Consider the following 21,797-nt stretch of genomic DNA (forward strand, 5'->3'; position numbering starts at 1 on the left):
ATTGAAATAAACACTTCAATAAATGAAACACTTCAACACTTCAAACACTTCAAGCTGTGCTTGAAGTACTGAACAGAACGCTCTGGGGTGAGCAACACCTGGTTTTTACTGGCACACCAGTGATTGTTGGCACAGGGGTATTTCCCTTCTTGCTGGATTCTCTTCCATTTTCTGCAGCACTGAGCAGAAGAGCATTCCTCTTATAGCAAGAGGTTCAGCTCTTTTTTTACTTTAAGGAGGATGGAAGGAACCTGAGCCACACATGACCTGGAATCACATTGATGCCTTGACAAGGCTGCCCTGGAGCAGAGGCTGGATGGAGTCACAGAATAAAGCAGGGATTTATCCAAAGGATCCTCCATGGATCCACCTGGGGCAGCACCAGAGCCCAGCCAGGGCTGCACCCAAGATGAACCAAAATGGCCCCAAAATGCCCGGCCGGGCACGGGGTCTCTCCCTGGGATCAGCTCTGCTCCATTTGCACCTTGCAGTTCATTGTCCCATCCCAGCTTTAGCCCCTGCAGCCCCACCCTGCTTGTTTTTCTCTCTCCAGCCCACGGGGTTTGTGCTCCTGGCCTGAGATTTGGCTCATTTGTCCTTGGTGCCCAGCTGGAGCAGGAATTGTTTTGTCTCCCTGCTCTGTGCACAGAGCTCTCCATCCCATAATATGAACCCAGACCCACACACTAAAGCAGCACAGAATGTGAAAATAGAAAAGCCAAACCTGAGGCATCAGCCCAACCCATTTCACCACCTCCCAAGGCTTCTCCCACAGACCAAACAAGCTCAAACACCTCCCAGAAGCATCAGTGAGGCAGCAGTGGACTGAGCTGATGCTTTTCCCTGTCAGCTGCTCTGCTCCTCCAGAGGGAGCAGGGAGATGCAGCACCTTTACCTGTCTGCTTCTGAGCAGATCAAACACTGCAACAAAGGGAACAATTCCTATTTCTTCCAGAAAAGCTGTACCAAATCCCATCCTCCCAGCTGGCCTCTGTGCACAGAGCTCACCATCCCCTAAAATGAATCCCAGCCCCACACACTAAAGCAGCACAGAATGTGAAAAATAGAAAAGCTAAACCTGAGGCATCAAACTCACATCTCTGCCATAACCTTGGCATCACCCTACTAAACAGCTCATGCTCCCTTCTCCCTTTATCCCTGTGAGGAACAGGGGACTGGGAAGAGAGAAACAGTGAGAGCCTGGATGGGTTCTGGGAAAATATCCTCCAATTGCTTTTGGGTCTCAGTAAAGCAGGTTTGAACTCATCAAGCCTTTCATTCTCCTCCCCAGTGCCTGGCTGAAAGGAGAGGCAGCTTCCTGTCCTCCTTCCCTTCCCACACCTGCACCTGCTGGAAATTATTCCCAAGGAATCAGAATGAAATGATGCTGCTAAAAAATGAAAAGCCTCATCTCAGGTAAGAGGACGACACAGGAGGAAAAAAAGGCAAAAAGGAGACAAACAGAGGCAGAATTTGAACATTTGGTATTAACAATGCTTAAAAAACCAGTTTCCTGGTTATGGGTTTCCTGGAGGGATTTTTGAGGAAAAGCAGAAGTGCAACACAGTTCTTTAACATCACAGACTAATCCTGTAGTACTCCAGCAATAAATAAATAAAAACTCAAACAAACAAATAAATGTTGATCCTATGTTCATGGAGTCTCTGAAAATCTTATCTGCTCCAGATGCTACACTGCAGGATAAAAAGGTACAGCTTCCCAAAAGGTATTTTAGAGAAACACTGGAAACCATGAGATTTGGGAACTAGCCAACAAAAAACAAACAAACACAACAACAAACCCCAAAAAACCACCAAACAAAAAACCTAACAAAAACACCCAAACAAACAGAAACACCCCAAAACCCCCACAACAATAACAAAGATCAAAACAAACAAAAAAAATCCCATAAAAAACCAAACCAAAACAAAAAGCCCCCACCAACAAAAACAATTGGAATCCCCCCAAAAAACCCAACATCCTCAAACCAAACAAAAACAAACAAATAAACCCCAGCTTTGCCTGTGAAACTCAGCATGGAAACTGAGCAATGCTTCCAGGCTGTGGCAGGGAGGACAAACAAGAGAGTGCAAATCATTGCCTTGTTAGCAAGAGGAAATTAAAGCCATGGAACATATAATTTCAGCATGATTTTTCAAGAGCCTGAGTCATTACAGAATATAAATATGAATGGCACCAGAAGTGCCAGTGTTTGATACACATTTTCCCGAGTGAGAATCCACACAACAAACCCTGTGCCTGAAGCACTGGGAGATGATTACCAGAGCCCTGCAGCAGTTTGGAGAAAGGAGGATCAGAACACCCATTTTCAAGTGTTTTTGACTGTGATGCTGCCTCTTCTTCCATTTGGGTCTACACAAGAGGCTGAGCACAAAATTCCACACATGAACAGGCAGAGGTTTCAGCAGGGGCTGAAAATGTCAATCAGGATGAGCTGTGGTATTCTCTCCATTTGAAAAGGTTTTGATTAAAACCCAGAACAAATAGCAAGAATCAGTTGAAATCAAAGTGTTTGGGGATTCCTGCCAGGAATAGGTAAATAATCTTCTGGCATAATGGCACTTCCATTATAAAGATCTGATCTTGCAATCCTAAAACAGAATATTTCTTGGAAAACCCTGGTTGGAAACTGAGTCCAGCCCTGTTTTGAATCCTCCTCCTCCTTAAAAACTTCTGTTACTGGGAAGTTCAGCACAAACATGGACAAAAGTAAGAAAAGGATTTCCAAGTAAGTGCACATTTACAATTCTGCAGAGCAGAATCCAAGCACTGAATTCAACCAAATCATCTGATGGAGATCACTCCTAAACTCCAGATCCCCCAGGTAATTCTGGAGTGGAAGATCTGCTCTGGGAAAGGCTCCAGATTTCCAGGCACTGGGAATGGTCTGGTTTGCTGCTCTGCCAAAACCAGGAGCCCTCCACCTGCAGTGAGCACTTATGCAGGTTGGTGTCCTGCCAACAGTCCTGTGCCAGTCCTAAGATTAGAAACTGAACCTTTGTGGTGCAGAGTAAGGGAAAAGAAAAAAAAAAAGGAGAAAAATAAAAGGAACTGAAAAGAAAGTGAATATTCATTTAAAGTCCCAGCTTAAAACCTGCTTGGTTAAGCAGTATATGAAGTTGAGGTAATATTTATTGGGGGATGATGTTTAAGGTTCCTTCCAATCCAAGCCAGTCTATGATTTAATCCTGATTTGCTTTCTTAGTCTTAAAAGCATAAAATATTCCAACTTGTGAAAGAAAAGTCTGAACAGGGTTTTAGTCCAGTAAATGCCACATGAACTGCTTTCAAATCTTTTGTAGTTACAGCTTGATATGGCCTAAAAATCCATGCAAAAATACTTCTAAAACAACTAAGTGGCTTTACATTGCCTAAAATCAGTGAATTTTTATCATTGGATTTAAACATGAAAAAATATGACTGCCTATCAAATTTTCTCTCTGAAATGGCATCACTGTAATACATTTTTTAAGAGCTGATCTTTTTATGCACAGCTTGTCTTTCTGCTCCCTCTAACGGGTCTTAATTAAAGGTTTATTGTTAAATAAAAAAAAAAAACAACCAAAAAACAAAATAACTCCCTCCTCAGCCTCCCAAACCCAGGACATCCAAGTGGCTGCTCCATGTCTGCACCTCATGCTTGGGTTACAGGTAATGGGTGCCTCATCCTGAGCTTGCTGAAAGCTTCTCCTGCTCCCACTGCAGCTCCATCCAAGGAATTCCTGCTGAAATCAGCTCTTTCCCCACTGCTTTCCCTGCCAGCCCCAAACCTCAGCAACTGCTGCTCCATGGGATCTACTGTGCTTGGGAAGCACCTGCTGGTTCTGCAGGAATCACCCCAAAAATGCCAGGAATGGTGGGAACAGTGGAATGCAGCATGACCAGACTCCTCTCTCCCTTTGCAGCTCCCCTCTTGCATCCTCCCTCCCAGTTCCCAGCTCATTTTGGGGACAGTGGGAGCTGTTTTTCCATCCCTGATCCCCATAGGGCTTTCCTTACAAAAAGCCTGGAGATTCCTTGGGTTCCCTAAGCCAGGGATTGTGGGTTTGATCCCACTGGGGTCACCAGAAATTGATGCCTTGTGCAGGCTGCCCTAGAGCAGAGGCTGGATGGAGTCACAGAATAAAGCAGGGATTTATCCAAAGGATCCTCCATGGACCCACCTGGGGCAGCACCAGAGCCCAGCCAGGGCTGCACCCAAGATGACCCAAAATGGCCCCAAAATGCCCGGCCGGGCACGGGGTCTCTCCCTGGGATCAGCTCTGCTCCATTTGCACCTTGCAGTTCATTGTCCCATCCCAGCTTCAGCCCCTGCAGTCCCACCCTGCTTGTTTTTCTCTCTCCAGCCCACGGGGTTTGTGCTCCTGGCCTGAGATTTGGGTCCTTTGTCCTTGGTGCCCAGCTGGAGCAGGAATTGTTTTGTCTCCCTGCTCTGTGCACAGAGCTCACCATCCCATAATATGGAGCCCAGACCCACACACTAAAGCAGCACAGAATGTGAAAACAGAAAAGCCAAACCTGAGGCATCAGCCCAACCCATTTCACCACCTCCCAAGGCTTCTCCCACAGATCAAACAAGCTCAAACACCTCCCAGAAGCATCAGTGAGGCAGCAGTGGATTGAGCTGATGCTTTTCCCTGTCAGCTGCTCTGCTCCTCCAGAGGGAGCAGGGAGATGCAGCACCTTTACCTGTCTGCTTCTGAGCAGATCAAACACTGCAACAAAGGGAACAATTCCTATTTCTTCCAGAACAGCTGTACCAAATCCCATCCTCCCAGCTGGCCCTCATTTAGCATCAGCCTGGGGGCACAAATATTTCAAAGAAAGGCCCTGGAGTGAAAGGACAAGGGGGAATGGCTTCCCACTGAGAGAGGGGAATATAGATGGGATATTGGGAAGGAATTCCTGGCTGGGAGGGTGGGCAGGCCCTGGCACAGGTTGCCCAGAGCAGCTGTGGCTGCCCCTGGATCCCTGGCAGTGCCCAAGGCCAGGCTGGAGCAACCTGGGACAGTGGAAGGTGTCCCTGCCATGGCAGGGGTTTGGAATGAGATGGGATTTAAGGTCCCTTCCAACCCAATCCACTCTGAGATTATCTCTCTCCATCAGCTGAAGTTTTGCCAATAAATCCTCCCTGCAGGAAACTCAAGCCTGCAGGATCAAGTTGCTCAGAAGGCAGCAGCTCATATTCAGATTAACTGAGGTTAGAAGCTCTCTGCCCTTCAGAAACCAAATTCAAGGCAGAGTTAAGGAATGCACATCCATGGGGAGCTGGCCTGAGTGCCATGAAATTCCAGGGGAAAGCCAAAAACTGACCAAGGAGCAGGAGGTTGGACTTGATGAGGCCAAAAATGCCCTTTGCTTTCCCAGTTATGTGCCTGCCTGGCACAATGTTTTCCAAGAAATCAGAAAATAACATCCTACCCCATCCATTCAGGAATCCTGGTGGCACATTGGGTTTTGTACAGCTGGGGAGTCAGGTGACATGTCCCTGTCACCTCAGGCTGAAGAGCACTGATAGAAAGGGCAGCTGAACCATGTCTTTTATCACCTCCTGGGTGCTGGGCAAGCCTGAACTGCTGGATCATGATGGGGACAAGAAATTGTGCAAGGAGTGAGACATCCAGGGCTGCTTCCCTTTTGTGCAGGGCATTAACAGCATCCTGTGCTAGGCTGGAAAAATCCAAACCTCTAAATTCCAGCACCAACATCCCAAAGAGCTGTTCAAGCTCTGAATTCCAGCACCAACATCCCAAAGAGCTGTTCAAGCTCTGAATTCCAGCACCAACATCCCAAAGAGCTGTTCAAGCTCTAAATTCCAGCACCAACATCCCAAAGAGCTGTTCAAGCTCTGAATTCCAGCACCAACATCCCAAAGAGCTGTTCAAGCTCTGAATTCCAGCACCAGCATCCCAAGCAGCTGTTCAAGCTCTGAATTCCAGTACCAACATCCCAAAGAGCTGTTCAAGCTCTGAATTCCAGCACCAGCATCCCAAAGAGCTGTTCAAGCTCTGAATTCCAGCACCAACATCCCAAACAACTGCTCACCCTCCTCTGAGGAAAAGCAGCCTTGAAGACATCAGCATAAATAAGCATGGATAGCATGCTCCTGTCAAAGCAGAAGGAAATTGGGATGTGTGTGTGGACAAACAACCCCTGGATCCACACCAGAAAGATCCAGAACTCCATTCCCTGGTCTATTTTAGGGGCAGATTGTTGGGATTGAAGGGGGTTTTCAATGCACATCAAAATTACCAGTGTAGAAAATGACATTTTCCTCTCAATATCCAAGAAATGAGGTTTTTTTTTCAAGAAACCAGGGAGCAGAAAATCCCTGCTGGCACCTGAGTACAGCAGTAACACAGGGCTCGAGTGCTGCTCCTTTCTCTGTGCTATCCCCACAGGATCCTCATCCACCAAACAATCTTCCCACATCAACAGTTTGAAGAAAAATAAAAACAAGAGACAGGTACCTACAGAAAGGGAATGCAGGACACCTGACCTGTGCACCCTCTCCAGCCTGAAGAGCAGGACTGTTTCTGCAGGCTTTGTGGGGAAGGAATGTGAAGGAGATCTGAGGAACAGTGAGCTCTGCAAGCAGCTCCTCCCAAATGTCAAGAGAACTTCAGGAGAAAGTGCAAACTGGTTTGAAATTCAGCCAGCAGGCACCAGGAGTGTGAGCCAGCTGGAGGGGGAAGAGGCTCCTTGAAAGCCAAGGGAGGAGCTGCAGCTCAAGGGAGGGATTGGGAAGGGTTGGGAAAGCAAAGATGAGGAGTTTTTGCTCCACGTGGCCCAGGAGAAGGTGCCAGCAGAGCTGCTGAGGCTGCTGACCCCCTAGGAGACAACAGTTGTCACATTCCCTGATGGAATCACTGGTGGATGCCAGAGGAGTGTCACAACAACAGATGAGAGGCCAGAATGAGCTGTGGCTGTGGGAACAGATGGGAAGGGCTCTGTCTCAGGGATGGCACAAAAAAAGGATCTGTGGATCTGCCTGAGCCTCCCTCCCAGGAGCCCTCTTGCTGTTGAAAAGCTGAGCCCAACCCATTTCTAACAAGTCACTGTGCCCAAGATGAAGTTTAGGTTCAGGCAGAGCCACTAACCAATGACTTTATAAAGCTGACAGTACATTCAAGGGCAATCAGATTAATTAAATCAGCCATTAATTAAACCAGCCAAGCAGCTCCTTCACTATTAGGTTCAACAGGATATGCAAAACCAGTCCTGAAATAGTCTCAGCTTAAAATTCCCTGCTTCCCATCTTGTTTTCAAACACACCTGAACCAGCTGCCTTTTACTGCTGAAAGGAGTGTGCAAAAGAGAATTTCCATGGCAAAACAACCCAAAGGGATGAAAGCTCTGGTAAAAGTTAATACTTGTCCCAAATTTCAAGAGCTTAGACATTAATTCTCCTTTTAAATATGTGTATAAGGGCAAACCATGAAGCCAGTCCAAGGTCAGGACTCTGAGCAAGCTGTTCTAGTGGAAGATGTGTAGTTGGAATGAGATTATCCTTAATTTCCCTTCCAACATAAACTATTCCATGATTCTTAGGTGGACAGTGAAGTTTCTTCACTTTTATAGTGCAATATTTGCACTAAATCCTTAGCAATCTTGGGAGGATGAATGAAAATTAAATTTATTCTGCAGTAAAAGCATTTTCTGCCAAGCCATATAGCAACAATTCACAGAATTACAATTAGCCTGCAAGTAAGTACAGGGAAGATGAGTAAAAAAAAAGGCACATAACAGTATAATGAAGGTGACAACTCTGCATTTACTATGCAACAATTAGTCCTTCTAATCTCTGCTGCAAGCATGTATTATTAAAGAAATATGAAGCTACAGTGACACAGATGTGAAACCAAGTCCCCCACTGAGGACACCCAAAGCCAAGATTATGTTACCACAGCAAGGTCAGGGGCAGAATGGGAAATGACTGCTCATTTAGAAAGAGGCCTGTGTGCATCAGAATATCAATTTATTTATTGCTTTTTCTTACATCTGGGTAATGTTTAAAGAGGGCTTTAGTACAGAGGAGGATCCAGCAGAATTCTCATGCCACACAAAGAGCCCAGCTGAATCTGACTGGGGTGTTCAGGGGGCTGTTTTAATTAATTATTAATGCCTGCTTGGTATCACATCACATGCCAGCAGTCAGAGGCACCTTTTGGATATTCTCCTGCCCCACTGGAGAAGAAACAATACCTGAAATCAGAGAGGGGGTCACCCACCACGCTCTGGGGGGCTCAAATGGGCAATGTAGTGCCATGGGACAGCTCTGTGCTCTCCTGGGACACCAAGTGACAGTGACACCTTCCCCTGGGAGGAGAGAGGGGCTGCCACTTGCACACCCCTTCATGAGCTGCTGAAACAGTGCTCAGGAGCTTTAAAGAAGAAGTTGTGATACTTCTAAGTGGGGAAAATCCTTGAAAGGGGAAAGAAAATTCCCATCCAAGTGTCACCATCATATTTTCTGAAAAATCCTCTTTGCCCAGGATTTCTCTCCTGGGAAGCTGAGAAGCTTCAGAGAAAAAGGAGAACAATAATTATCTCATTTGCTTCTCCTGTGTTTTGCTGCTTTGGAATGGGGTTGGAGATTGTTTATCCAACATGTGAATTATTTTAATTTAATGACCAATCCCTGTCTGGCTGTTGGTTGCCCACATTTGCTCTGGCTGCCCCTGGAGCAGCCTGGGACATGGGAGGTGTCCCTGCCATGGCAGGGGGTGGAATGAGATGATTTTTCAGATCCCTTCCAACCCAAACCAGGCTGGGATTCTGAGAGCCAACAGCTGAATGGCAGCTTCACTCTTCACCACATTCCTCAGTTTATTTCCCAGAGGAAATTTATTTCCCAAAGGAAAGTTTAATAAAATAATCCCCTTTAGAGATCCTTTGAGGATTTCTGGGTGGAAAGCACTGGGAGTGCCCAGGGTACACAAAGAATTATGTTGGGGTGATAAAGCAGTGAGCAGAGACACGAATTCTGAGCCATGTGTGAATCCTCAAGGCTCATTTCTGAGCTGGAAGGAGCAAAGTGCCACAAGAAAAACACACTGAAGGTGGGAAAACCATCCAGAAGAATGCTCCATCTGACACTGCTGTGTTAAACTCTGCACAGTTAGGTCACAGAAAATAAAATGGGATAAGGAAGAGTAATTTGAGTGTACTGCTGCAGACATTTCAAGAAAATTAATTTGATTTGATGAATAAAACCAACTTGGTATTTTATAATCAGATCTAAGTACCTTCCTTCTGTGTCAGTTCTCACACCCAGGGGATGATGATAAACCTGTAAAACTGCAATTCTACTGAGCAATGAATTAAATTTTCATGCTCTGCTGGCCAGTACACCTGAACTTTACTCACTAATCCATTTCCCATAAGATGTCCACAGACATGCCAAGCCTCTAATGCAGTTAAAAAAACATCTGTTTTCAAGCTGCCAGAGAAATTTCCATGGCTTGCCACAAAAATTTCTGTTGGCTTCAGGTACACAACAGGCAGGGAAACCTGAGAGACAGTGGAGGGCCCTGATCAATGAATTCTGCATTACTGAGCAGGAAGGGATGTACAGATTTTGGTTTGAAAATTGTGTTGCCAGTCTAAAGGACTTAAACACACCTCATTTGACATTAAACATCCAGGTAAGACTTAAAAGTCTCACCTTACCCCAGACTAACCATGCTCAGGGCACCAAGGCTGCAAAAGGATTAACACAACTCCATACATAACACGGCCAAGACAGAAAAAAGCTACAATTCCTACAGAAATTCACCTTAAAACAACCCCACAGGGCTTTTCCAGTAAGTGGGAACCCCCAAGGGGTGAAGCACTGTCCATGATTTATGGGCTACTTAATTTATCCAGGTTATTATCATTTATTCAAGGCTTATCATTATTTACAGACCACTAGAATTGATGATGATATTCCTGGCTTTTCTCCTCTGGTTAATGGGGTCACTCAAGAGCTACACAGATGGCTCAAGGTGGGATGGGAGCACCCAGCCCCCTAATAAACTGAGTAACTGGGGATCATTTTGGTGTCCCTGCAAGGCAAGTGCACACAAATGCATTCAGAGTGGGCATGTTTGCCATCCCCTCTGTCCTCAGAAACAGCAGGAATGAAGTGACAAATACCCAAGGATTTTGTCTGAGGTAAAAAGCACCTCAGCTCTATGGACACTTAGATATGCAGAAATTAGGAACAACAACATTAAAAACCCCTTCCTGTTTCTTAGCTGTTTGTACAGAACTATTTAAGACATTTCTGCTGTGAATAAATGACATGGATTGTACTTTTTGCTGTCTTTCTTCTCCTCTGTTCTTCAGGAGAAGTGAGACAGGTCAGGATAAATCACTACCAACACCTGGGACAGGAATTGCTTCAGCTGCTCCATGTGCTGGGCAATCCTGAGCTATCCAAAAATCCCATATGGATAACTCTGTTCTGAGAAGGTAGGGAAGGGTATGAAAGTCAATGGTTTGGAAAAAAACAAAAAAAACCCCAAAACATTTTCTACAGTTATCTCTTCTCCTTCCCCTTTTATTTTCCTACACACCTACAAAGTGTAAACACCTTTTACAAAGGTTTTCCTTAGAGGGGAACCTCCCTGACATTCCCAAATCCAGATTTTTTCAGCCTCTATGCCCTGCTCTAGTGAATTTACATAAAAGCCAGTTTTCCTCACTCACCTCATCCCTGTAGAGAGGGCTGGTGTAGTACATGATGTCCATGGCACTGCTGTTGAGCATGTCCCTCAAACCCCGCACTTTATCCGGAGTTATGGAGTCCACAGTGTCTGGGAAAAGAAAAAAAAGGGAATTAAATTACATCCAGGAGAATGATAAAACAGAATAATGAGATGGTTTGGGTTGGAAGGGACCTTAAAGATCATTCATGGGCAGGGACACCTTCCACCATCTGAGCCCCAGCGTCCAACCCGGCCCTGGGCACTGGCAGGGATGGAAATGTTCCAAGTTGTGCAAACAAAACCAAAGGAAAAGCACAAGCAGAGAGCACAGATGAGATTTCTGGGGAGAATTCTGCAGCTGCTGGAACAGCAGAAGAACAGAGTCCTGTACCTCCATCGAGGGTCAGCTTTGATCTCCACTCCACTGGAAGGAATTCCACGTGGGTTGCAAGGTTGGAAAAATACTTTTCTTCCACTTTTCTTGCTGTATCTCGCATCCTACAACAAAGAAATGAATGTTTTCCTGTACAGACTACTCTTGTCATTCCCTCAATTTCAAGGTTTTTTAATGAAATGCTTAAACTCTCATATAATGAAAAAAATTCTGTGTATTGCACGCTCAAAAGAGTCTGAATGTATCACAGGATAACATAATCCACATAAATTCAATTCAAAGGTTCCTGTTAATTCTGGTGGGTTTGGGGCTGAATGGGAAAGGTAAGGATTAGAAAATTAGAAAAGAATTAGAAAAACAGAAAATAGAAAATGAAGAATTTCACCTCTGCTTTGAAATCTAGAATCCACTGAAATCAACCATTTGATCAGTGGGGAAGGAAGACAACTCAGTGCTTTTAAACACAAAGAAAACTCTTTAAACTCTGCTCTTTCAAGCCACATTTTAATTTTAATTTTACATACTGAATTGGAAGGCTTGAGAGCTGCAAGGGTGAGAAACAGGATCACTTGTGAGTGCTTTAACTTGCAGGAGCAGATGGAGAGGCTTTTAAAAGACTTTTCATTTTTACAGCATATCTGAACATGAACATTGCTGCACCTCTCTGAAGGGATGAGAAAAACTTGGGGGAGAAAAGGAAAAAAGGGGGAAGGGAAAAAAGGGGGAAATGAGGAACAAAGGGGGAAGGAAAAAAGGGAAGGTGAGGAAAAAAGGGAGAAGAAAAGGGGGGAAGGAAAAAAGGGAAAGGAAAAAAAGCAGGGAAAGTAAAAAAGGGGAAAGGAAAAAAAACAGGGGAAGGAAAAAGGGGAAAGGAAAAACAAAACAGGGGAAGGAAAAAAGGAGGGAAAGGGAGAAAAAAAAGGAACAAGGGAAGTAGCATCCTGCACATCCTTTCTTCCAAAGCTGTCACTGCAGGCCTGTGCAAACAGCCAAGAAATGCAACTGCTCAGCATCTCTATTTTTAAAGCCTGGTGTGATTGCACTTCTAATGTCCTGGATTCTTGTCCAAAGAGATGGCAAAGGTTTAAATAAAGCAGAATATCCTTCCCATGATAAGGGGAAAAAAAAAATTCAGCAGGAGGATCTGTTTAAATCAGGGTTGATTTAAAGACTGAGCTGAACCATCCTGGCCAGGGACAAAACCCTCCCTGTCACCCCCACACACAACAGGACATGTGAGAGTCCAACTGCAGCATGGAAATCCAAGATTATAAAGAAGATAAAATTCCAGTGAATAGCTGAACATTCCTGGAGTCTCTGAGTGAGCAAAATAAAGGAGATTTTTGAAAATGCCCACAGCTCCTTGGTATTGCTAAGTCAGCTTCACTTTCTGTGCATGAAGGAAGTGGTTTTGACTGGGATAAAGTTAATTTCCTTCCTGGTAGCTGGTACAGCTTGATTTGGATTTTAGGATGAGGATAATGTTGATATTTGGGTTGTTTTGGTTGTGCTCCCCCTAAATCAGAGATTTTTTTTCAGTGTCTCATGCTCTGCCAACAAGGAGCTGCACAAGAAGCTGAGGGGGAATATGGCCAGACCCAGACTTATTTCTGGATATTATTATTATTATTATTATTATTATTATTATTATTATTATTATTATTATTATTATTATCATCATCATCATCATCATCATCATCATCATCATCATTATCATTATCATTATCATTATTATACTACAGTTCTCCTCTCAACCCATGGGTTTTACCTTTTCCCAGTTTTCCTCCCCATCCCACTGCAGCTGCAGGTTGGGGTTAAAGCTTGACACCAGCAAAGAGGAATTCAGAAACAGTAAAATTTAGGAGGAAATTAGCCAAGCAGCAAATTAAAGCTGCTAAGATTAAAAGCATAGAAATATTTTCTGAACAAAGCACAAAATTTTACACCACAACTACTCCTTGAGGTGAAGGAAATGGTAAATAACCTGTATCTATTAGAGCAGGAAAAACCATCCACATTATTTATTATTATTAGTAGAAGCTGGAAATATTGTGGAGGAACAGCTATTAGACATCTCTAAACCTTTAAATACAACAACTATACAGCTTTTTGCTGTTTGAAAGGGTCCAGTTCTTATTAAAGCTGTTCACCAACTGACTCAGAGAGTTTTTTTAAATAGAAGTCAAAGCAGGAAACAGGAATTTGGAGAAAATAATGTGGCCTTGCAATTCTGCCAAACCTTTTGGGAAAAGCTTCAGGTCTCTCCTTCTAAAACCTGAGCTGGCTTTGTGTCCTCATCCAGAATTTTGGAAATGTAAAGGCTGAATTTACAGCTGTGGTCCAGCACAACAGCCCCAAATTTGTGAAATCCCAGAAGGGTTTGGGTTGGAAGGGATCTGAAAAATCATCCAGTTCCACCCCTGCCATGGCAGGGACACCTCCCACTGTCCCAGGCTGCTCCAAACCCATCCAGCCTGGCCTTGGAACTGCCAGGGATCCAGGGGCAGCCACAGCAAATCTGGCAATTCCAGCCCAGCCAGGAATTCCCAATCTCCCACCCATCCCTGCCCTCTGGCACTGGGAGCCATTCCCTGTGTCCTGTCCCTCCATCCCTTGTCCCCAGTCCCTCTCCAGCTCTCCTGGAGCCCCTTTGGGCTCTGAGCTCTCCCTGAAATAATTTTCTCTCCTGGAATAATTTTCTCCTGCTGGAATAATCCTGCCCAAACAGAACCACTCAGCTCCAGGAGAAAACCAAACTCCAAACTCTAAGGAAAGGTTTTTTCCTTAGACCTCCTTGTACCTCATCCTGGTCCAAGTGCACAAAAGCTCTTTCATGCCATTTTTGTCACCTGTCACCCCACGGGTGTCTCAGGCTGTCAGAGCTGCACTGACACCCTCTAATTATCTCCCAGCATCCATCTCCTGCTCCCAGGAATCATTGAAATTCCCAGTGCAACATATCCAGTGGCACTGTACCACATCCCCCACTGATTCTGATCAGCAGTTTGACAGAAATTCTGAAGAAAATTTGGTGTAATTTCCAGGCAATGCAGCTACAGACACGTGCAAACCCCCTGCTCATCTGTTCTGCTATAAAGATGAGGTTATTATTATTTTTTTCTTCTTCTTCTGGCTCTTCAAAATAAATTTCTTTAAAAAATTTTATTAGATGGTAAATCCCTCTACTCACTTGTTAAATTAACACCAACTGAAGTCATAAATCCTCATCTAAACAGGCAGAGAATTCACCTGATAAAATGCATGTTGAAATAGTGACCCCAGAGCAACAATTACTTGAAGCTGTGCATTGAAACACAAGGAAACAACTCTAATTTATGGTTTTTCTAAGAAGAAAACCCACTCATGCACAGATGCAATGCACACCTTAGAAAGAATTCTGACATATTGCTACTTTCCATGCAAGAAGTAATGGCCTGAAAATAGGTACTCTGAGATACACCATGAATAAAATGTGCCTGGCTGCCTTTCCCTGATTAAAATAATAAATAACAAACCCATATTTTGACAGATATACATCCTTGCTTAAATTGAGGATATTGCAGAGGTATGTTAACATATTTAGAATTATTACTGAGGGGTTGTTTTTAATCTCATGCTACTAACTCTGTGTAGGATTTACAAATACTCCATGAAAAACAGGGGAGTTGTAAACTGGGTTAGCTTCAGCTGCTTCCTAAATTTTGCAGAATGATGCTGATGTTAACAGAGCAAAATGCCTGAAAGCTTGAAGAAACTATTCATTTTAATTTTAAGTTATCTTTGCAGACTTTGCTCAGTCAGATGATCCATGAGAGAAACAGGGAATGATCTTTAAGCCTTAAACGTGCCTGCTTCTTACTCTGAACTCCTGATTCCATAAAATCACAGAATTCCAGAATGGTTTGGGTCAGCAGGGACCTTAAAGCTCATCCAGCTCCTCTTCCTCCCATGGCAGGGACCCTTCCACCATCCCAGGGTGCTCCAAGCCCTGTCCAGCCTGGCCTTGGACACTCCAGGGATCCAGGGGCAGCCACCTGGGCAACCTCTTCCTCAGTTCCAGGGCCTCCCCATCCTCACAGTGAGCAATTTCTTCCTAATATCTCATCTAAACCTTCCCTTTGTGTCAGTTTAAAGTCACAGCTCTTTACTCCATCACCCTGATTCCAAGAGACAGAGCTGTGGGATGATTCCTGAAAAAAAAACCACCTCAACTCGGACTATTCCCTGCAAAGCCATGTGGATCCATTGCTGGATTTTGGTCACAGAACTGGGGAATGATGCTCTAAACCATTCCCCAAATGCTCTCACCCCCCTGGAGCTCCCTCAAAGGGAGGGCAGCACTCATTGCCTCCTTGAGGAAATAATTTCACTTTATTGAGGAAATCCAGGGCTGGCCTGGGCTCAGTTTGCTAAGCTGAAGTGAGCAGTGAAAATGGAGCAATGCTGAGAGATGAGGAAATGGGAGGGAGAGGCTGTTCCCCAAAGCTCAGCTGCAGAAATGCCAACTCCACTCTCCCTACAGGCAGGTTTCAAAGAGCAACTCAAGACTCAAGGCATGTTCTGCCACTGCTGCTCCCAGAAAACAAACTGCTGTGAAAATTGCTGCTCCATGACACACACAGACTCATCCTGCTCCAGAGGAGAGATGGAAACTCCAGGATGCAAACAAAGGAAGCACAACCGGGATTCCCACTCCATCCCTTTGAAGAATAAATGAATTTTGCACCATCAGAGGCACTGAAGCTGCTTTGTTGGTTGATCACAGGATCCTGGGACAATCCTGGGAGATCCAAGTGCTCCAGACTCTCCTCCAAAGGACCTTGCCCTGCAGGGACAGAGCACTGCCAGCTCACACCACCCACTCCCATCCTCCAGATGCAATCCCACTTTTTTTTACACAACTGGAGTGATCCAGCTGGGATGGAGTGGGCAGGGAAAGGGCAGAAACAGGGGATGGAGGGAGGCTGGGAATGGGAACAGCCCTGGGGTTACACCCAAATCCTGAGCAGGCTGCTGCAGCTCCTGCCCAACAGCCAGCCACGTGTTGGGTAATAAAATACACAAAACAAACTGCTCCAAAAGTATTTCATGCCCCAACTGTCACCTTTTACCTCTTGGCCTGAACTTCTCTTGCAAGACAGGCTCAAGTTGAAACCTGTAAGCCAATATTTACCAGCTGGGTGCTTAATTCAGAATTAAAACCTGCACCAAAGGATGAAAAACAAGCATTTAATGTGCATTTAATGCAATGCAAGGATTTAAATGGAACATAAAGCTACCAAATACCTGAAGAGCTAAAATGATAGAGAAGATTTTACAGGAAAATCTTCATTTGAGATTCCAGCAGCACACATTAATGCAGTGAAAGGCTTCTGAGAGGCTCTGCCCGGGCTTGCATGGCAATGGAAATGGACCAAAATAGCTATTCCAAAGTAATTATCCTAATGATAATCCACAATTAAAATGCTTTCTAATGGGACTTGCAATAAAAATGTAATTGGTGATTAGGCCAAGATGCTGGTGCTTGTGCAGCCAGCAATTTTTGGGCTGTGAAGAGCAGCACAGACAAATGTGATTTTGGAGTCCAAACAGGAGATTCAGACAGAGGCAGAGCCCAGCTCCAGGCTGGGAGCAGCCCAGAAGTGACACAACCCTGCAGCTGCTCTGGAAAAGCACAGCAGGGTCACTTCACTCCTTCCCCAAGCACAGGAGCTGATGAAATTTAATCCAGCCTAAAGGTTTGAACCCTGCCTAAGGCAGGTGAAAGGTCTGACCCTCACCTGGGTCAGGTGAAACAAAAGGAGCTTTGCAAAGGAGGTTGGGGACATGGAGAAGAACATTTCTGGATGGGCAGAGGAGGCCACCAAGATGATCAGAGGGATGGAGCAGCTCTCCTGAGAGGAAAGGCTGGGAGAGCTGGGACTGCACCCCTGGAGAAGAGAAGGCTCTGGGGTAACATAAATGTGACATTGAAGGGAGAGCTGGAGAGGGACTGGGGACAAGGGGTGGAGGGACAACAGGGAATGGCTCCCACTGCCAGAGGGCAGGGAGGAATGGGAGATATTTGGGAATTCCTAGCTGGGCTGGAATTGCCAGAGCAGCTGTGGCTGCCCCTGGATCCCAGGCAGTGCCCAAGGCCAGGCTGGACAGGGCTTGGAGCAGCCTGGGACAGTGGAAGGTGTCCCTGCCAAAGAAATGAGATGAGTTTTAAGCTCCTTTCCAACCCAAACCATTCCATGATTCTAAATTACACTCAGATATTGGAGTCCTGGATGCTGAGAATTTCAGACTTTCTGTGCTGACAGGCCCTGACCCCCAAGAGAACACTGCACTGACCTGAGGCTGTGGAGAAGCTTCCTAAATTAATTACCAGCACTAAAATGATGAGTGTGTAGTTTGAATAGAAGTGTGTAATATCACAAGGTGAAAAACTCAGAGTTTAAAGTTTTAGAATACAGTAATATACATAAAACAAGACAGAAGTTTAAAGTTTAAGTTTAAAGACAGAAGCTAGTCCTTCTTTACCTTCCTCTTCACCTTCTTCTTCATGGCTTTGGGTGGTAGAACCAACACTCAAAATGTGCAACAGCATCTCTCCCTCCCATTCACCCACAAATTCAATAAAACAACAGATCAACTTCCATGGGAAAAAAATACATTCCAAATACCAATATGTGAGTGTGTACAGCACAAACCATCCCAAAGACATTTATTTTAAAGCCAACACTCTGCCTTATCACAAACCAAGGAATTCCAGGATTCTGATGGCAAATAAAACCCCCTTGTCATGGTTTGACCCGGAAGTGAGGTTTTTTTTTTGGAAAGTTATGGTCAAACCAATCAGTGGCCAGATGTGAAATTGGCATTTGGTGTGGCCACTGATGACTTGGGTACGCCTCCGAGAACACACTCAGTGGGTTAAAAAGCAGAGGATTTAGAGAAGACCTTCCTCTTTGGAGTCCGGCCGGTGAGTTGCTCGGACCTCTCCCCTGCCCAGCTGCGTCTGGGCGGGGGAGGGGAGGCCATGCGGCCTAAGAAGGGAGGCCGGAGCTCCGGCAAGGTGCAGGGTTGGAGGAGTCCTGGGATGGTTTGGGCAGCCCCCCTGGGAGAGAGAATGATAGAGACTGTGCAGGCTGGAAATTTGTTATTTTGTACTGGGAGCACAGCCAGGAGGAGAAAGTGGGGGGGGCCGCAGGTGCCCAGCTGCCAGCAGACTGGGCCGAGCTTTTAACCTTTTTTTGAATTTTCTGGAAGCTGTAAAAACACTGATCCTCCTCAGCTGAGGAGTGAGAGGGGAAAGAGGATGGGAAAGAAGAAGAAGTTTGACTAGGTGAAGGAATGCTTGCAGATGAGAGTGCCCTAGGTGGAGGAGATGATTGGAGTGGCTTTGGCTGGACTTTTCTCTTACACAGACACGGGCGAAACCAAGTTCTTCTGATAATACAGAGACTGCTCCTTGGGGGAGGCGGTTGGCTAGAAGCCAGGAGTGACAAGGCCGCGAGGAGAAGCGGAGAGAACAGAGACTGAGGGGGAGGGTGTGGTGGAGCCCTCTGCCTCCAGCGAAGGATCTCTGTTCCTGAGAGCCCCAGGCCCCAGGGGAGAGAATATGGGGGGGACAGGTGTCCCAAATGGTGAGAGGCGGCCACTTCTTGGAACTGGGCAAAGCATTCTTAAAAGGACCTAAGGAGCAGTTTGGATCCATGGACAGTGGTGAGAGCGCTGGACATGGAAGGAAGATGGTCACCACTACAGATTTTCTTCGGGCGGCTGCAGTGTGTGACATGGAAGCACTGGGGACTTTGCAGTGTTTTCCTGGGGAGGCCCATGGTGTGAGAGGAAGACTCCTCTCTCCTGATGAACTGGGGAGAGTGTGTGTGAAGGAGGGTATTGGACTGAGAATTGATGTGTTAGAGGGGATTTGTTTGTTGGAGAGGTGGGGGGAGGAGAAGTGTTTTTTGAAGATGTTCCATTGTGGATTGTTGTGTGTAGTTTTTTCCCTTTTCCCCTTTTGTGTCTATGTAGATTAATAAAATGTTGTTTTTTTTTTCCCTCCATTCCCAAGTTGGAGCCTGTTTTGTTCTGTTCCTGGGTCACATCTCACGGTAACCATTTTGGAAATCCACCTTTCATGGGGGCGCTGGCACTGTGCCAGGGTCAACCCATGACACCCCTCCAATTAAGTACATTCTGCCATAACACCCTGCTTTGTATTAGGCAGAAATACAGATTATAAAGCCTTCTCCCTTAAAGAACTATCCCTGTGGCACCAACACAGCTCAGAGCTCCTGCTGGGGCAGCTGAATCTCTGTTCCAGCCTGGAGGAGGGATTGTCTCTTCCCAGACAAGCTCCCAGGGAATATCAGTGCTGACAGGAGCAGCTTGTTGCACCAGCTGCTGTGCTACATTTAGATAATAAATGTGTTTAACTACACAGAGAAGAAACAAAATTATGTCACATCCACCACAGACCTGCTCATCCAAGCATCCCTAAGATGCATCTTTTCCATTTACCTACTCACAGGACACCTTGCAACCACAGCATCCAGCCAGGCTAATGAGGAGGTTGAGCTCCAGTCCTTAATGAAATTAGCACTGGTAATTTGGAATTTCCCTGGACAAGGGCTCTGTTTGCAGCTCTGTAACCAGCAGGATCTGCCTAATGATGCAGCAGCATCCTGGGAGCTGCACCAGCTTCTTCTCAAGGTGGTAACCTGAAGACAGAATGTGTCAAATGAGCTCTGGTGGGGTCCAGCTGCAGGTTTTCTACTAAAAAATGTGCATTTAAAAGGCAAAAAAAACCCCCACTGACATCTTTTCTCCTTAGTTTTGATTTGAAAAAGTGAACGGTCAAAAAATACTTTTCCTTATTAATTTTCTTTTTCAAAAGGTACCAGTGTTTCCCTAATGGAAAAACATGTTAAAAACCACCCCAAACAGCACACAAATATCATGGATAAAGGTGCTAACAGAAAGTGGAGAGCTTGGCAGACATTCCTTCTGAAATCTCTCCCTGCAACATATGGGATGCTCCTCACTGATAAGTTTTAAGTTGTTATTTGAAAAAAAAAAAAAAAAAGGAAAAAAGGAAAAGAAAAAAAAGAGATACTTCAATCTAAAATGATGTTTTAATTTGCAAATTTTGTGCAGCATGCACAATTTATGCCAATAATTAGCATTTTAAAAGGCTATGCAATGCTGTCTGGTATTTCTTGAGGACTTGAGTGAGATTTACTGAAGCACATAAAGTCTTGTGTCCCTTTTTGAGAAAGAATTTCATATGCTGTGCTGCCAATTAGAGCAGGACTTATGGAATGAACATTTCTGCACTGTGACCTGAGCTGAAGTTAATCCACCCATCTAACCCCTGTATCTATGGAAAATGGAGGAGGGAGAAAGATAAAGCAGAAAAATTTAATGATTCCAAGACTGAAGTTTTATTTCTGGTCACTGTTAAAACAGCAGCTTATACTGAGGCTATCTGCATTCTGTGTAATTCCATCCCACAAAAATGGAAGTTTTTACATTTATTTTGGTGACTAACTTTGAGCCAAGGGCTGTGGATCCTTCTTCTCTCAGCTTTGGATTGCTGGCTCTTAAATAAAGTGATTAACAGAGCAGTGAAGTGGCAGGAAAGGGGGTGGGGAGCTGCAGGTTGGTGCTTTGAGGTGACAAATGACACACAAGTGACATCAAAAGGTTTACCCTGGCACCCCAGATGAGGCTGGAGTGGCACCAAGAGCTGTGGGGACACAAGAGGCTGATGACACGATGGCACAGAGCACACAGGCACTGACCCAGAGTGACAAAGGGAGGGTGACAAAGCTCCCACCACAAAATCCCAGCAATCCCAGCTCTTCCCAAAGGAGCCACTGGGTTTGTCAGTGCTGAGGGAACCTGGAGCTATTTAGGACACACCTAGTGAACCATCCAGATCTGTAATTAATGCCTTTTTAGCCTCCTCTTCCAGCTAATGAGGGATTCCTCAGTGCCACCTTGCCCTCCACACAGCTGCCATCAGGACTTGATCATTTTTCTAAGATTCAAAGCCATCTTTTCAGGTGCATAAAATCACAGATTGCTTTGGGTTGGAAAGGACTCAGAGATCATGAACCCCTGGCATGAAGGAGGATGCCACCCTCTAAACCAGGGCCCCAACTTGGCCCTGAACACTGCTAGGAATGGAGCAGCCACAGCTCTGAGAAACATCAATCCCAAGAGCCATCTGCAAACCAAAAGACATTCAGTGAGGAGATTCCACAGCCTTTTTGGTCACATTTTGCTTTTCAGCCAGGCTCTGTGCACAGAACTCCATGAGCAGTCTCACAGCAACAGCTTCATTCATGGAGGGCTTCTGTCCTGCTAGGAATGACAACATTCCTGTGTCTCCCCTTTCCCCTTCTTTTACAGGATGCAATTTGCTTGCCCACCATCCCAACACCCAGCTCTGAGAGATTCCACTCCAAAATTAACTTTCCCATACCACTTAATCAAAAATGTTCTGCTCAGTTCCTTCTCAGCTGTTGCACACTGAATTCACCCAGGTACCACTGAGGAACAGCATTCCCCAAATGAGAAATCTCTCCCTGCTCAGCAAAGCCACCAACCACAGCAGCCAGGATTTCACACAGAATCCTTCAGGCTGGAAAAGACCTCCAGGGTCAGCAAGTCCAACCCCCACCTTGTCACCA

General features: G+C 45.3%; 1 protein-coding gene across 2 annotated transcripts in view; it reads right to left on the minus strand.

Moving 5' to 3' along the window:
- The window catches only part of DDHD1 (DDHD domain containing 1), a 65,180-nt gene that overhangs the window by 14,510 nt on the left and 28,873 nt on the right, over nucleotides 1-21,797 (minus strand). For both annotated transcript variants that reach the window (XM_084207735.1, XM_084207736.1), the window contains 2 exons: nucleotides 11,107-11,213; nucleotides 10,717-10,823 (listed from right to left, as the gene is read on the minus strand). In XM_084207735.1, the coding sequence (XP_084063861.1) occupies nucleotides 10,717-10,823; nucleotides 11,107-11,213 (214 nt within the window). The remainder of the gene's footprint in view (nucleotides 1-10,716; nucleotides 10,824-11,106; nucleotides 11,214-21,797) is intronic.

This window comes from Fringilla coelebs (assembly GCF_963513975.1).
Source record: "Fringilla coelebs genome assembly, chromosome: 6".
In the NCBI taxonomy this organism is placed as follows: domain Eukaryota; kingdom Metazoa; phylum Chordata; class Aves; order Passeriformes; family Fringillidae; genus Fringilla; species Fringilla coelebs.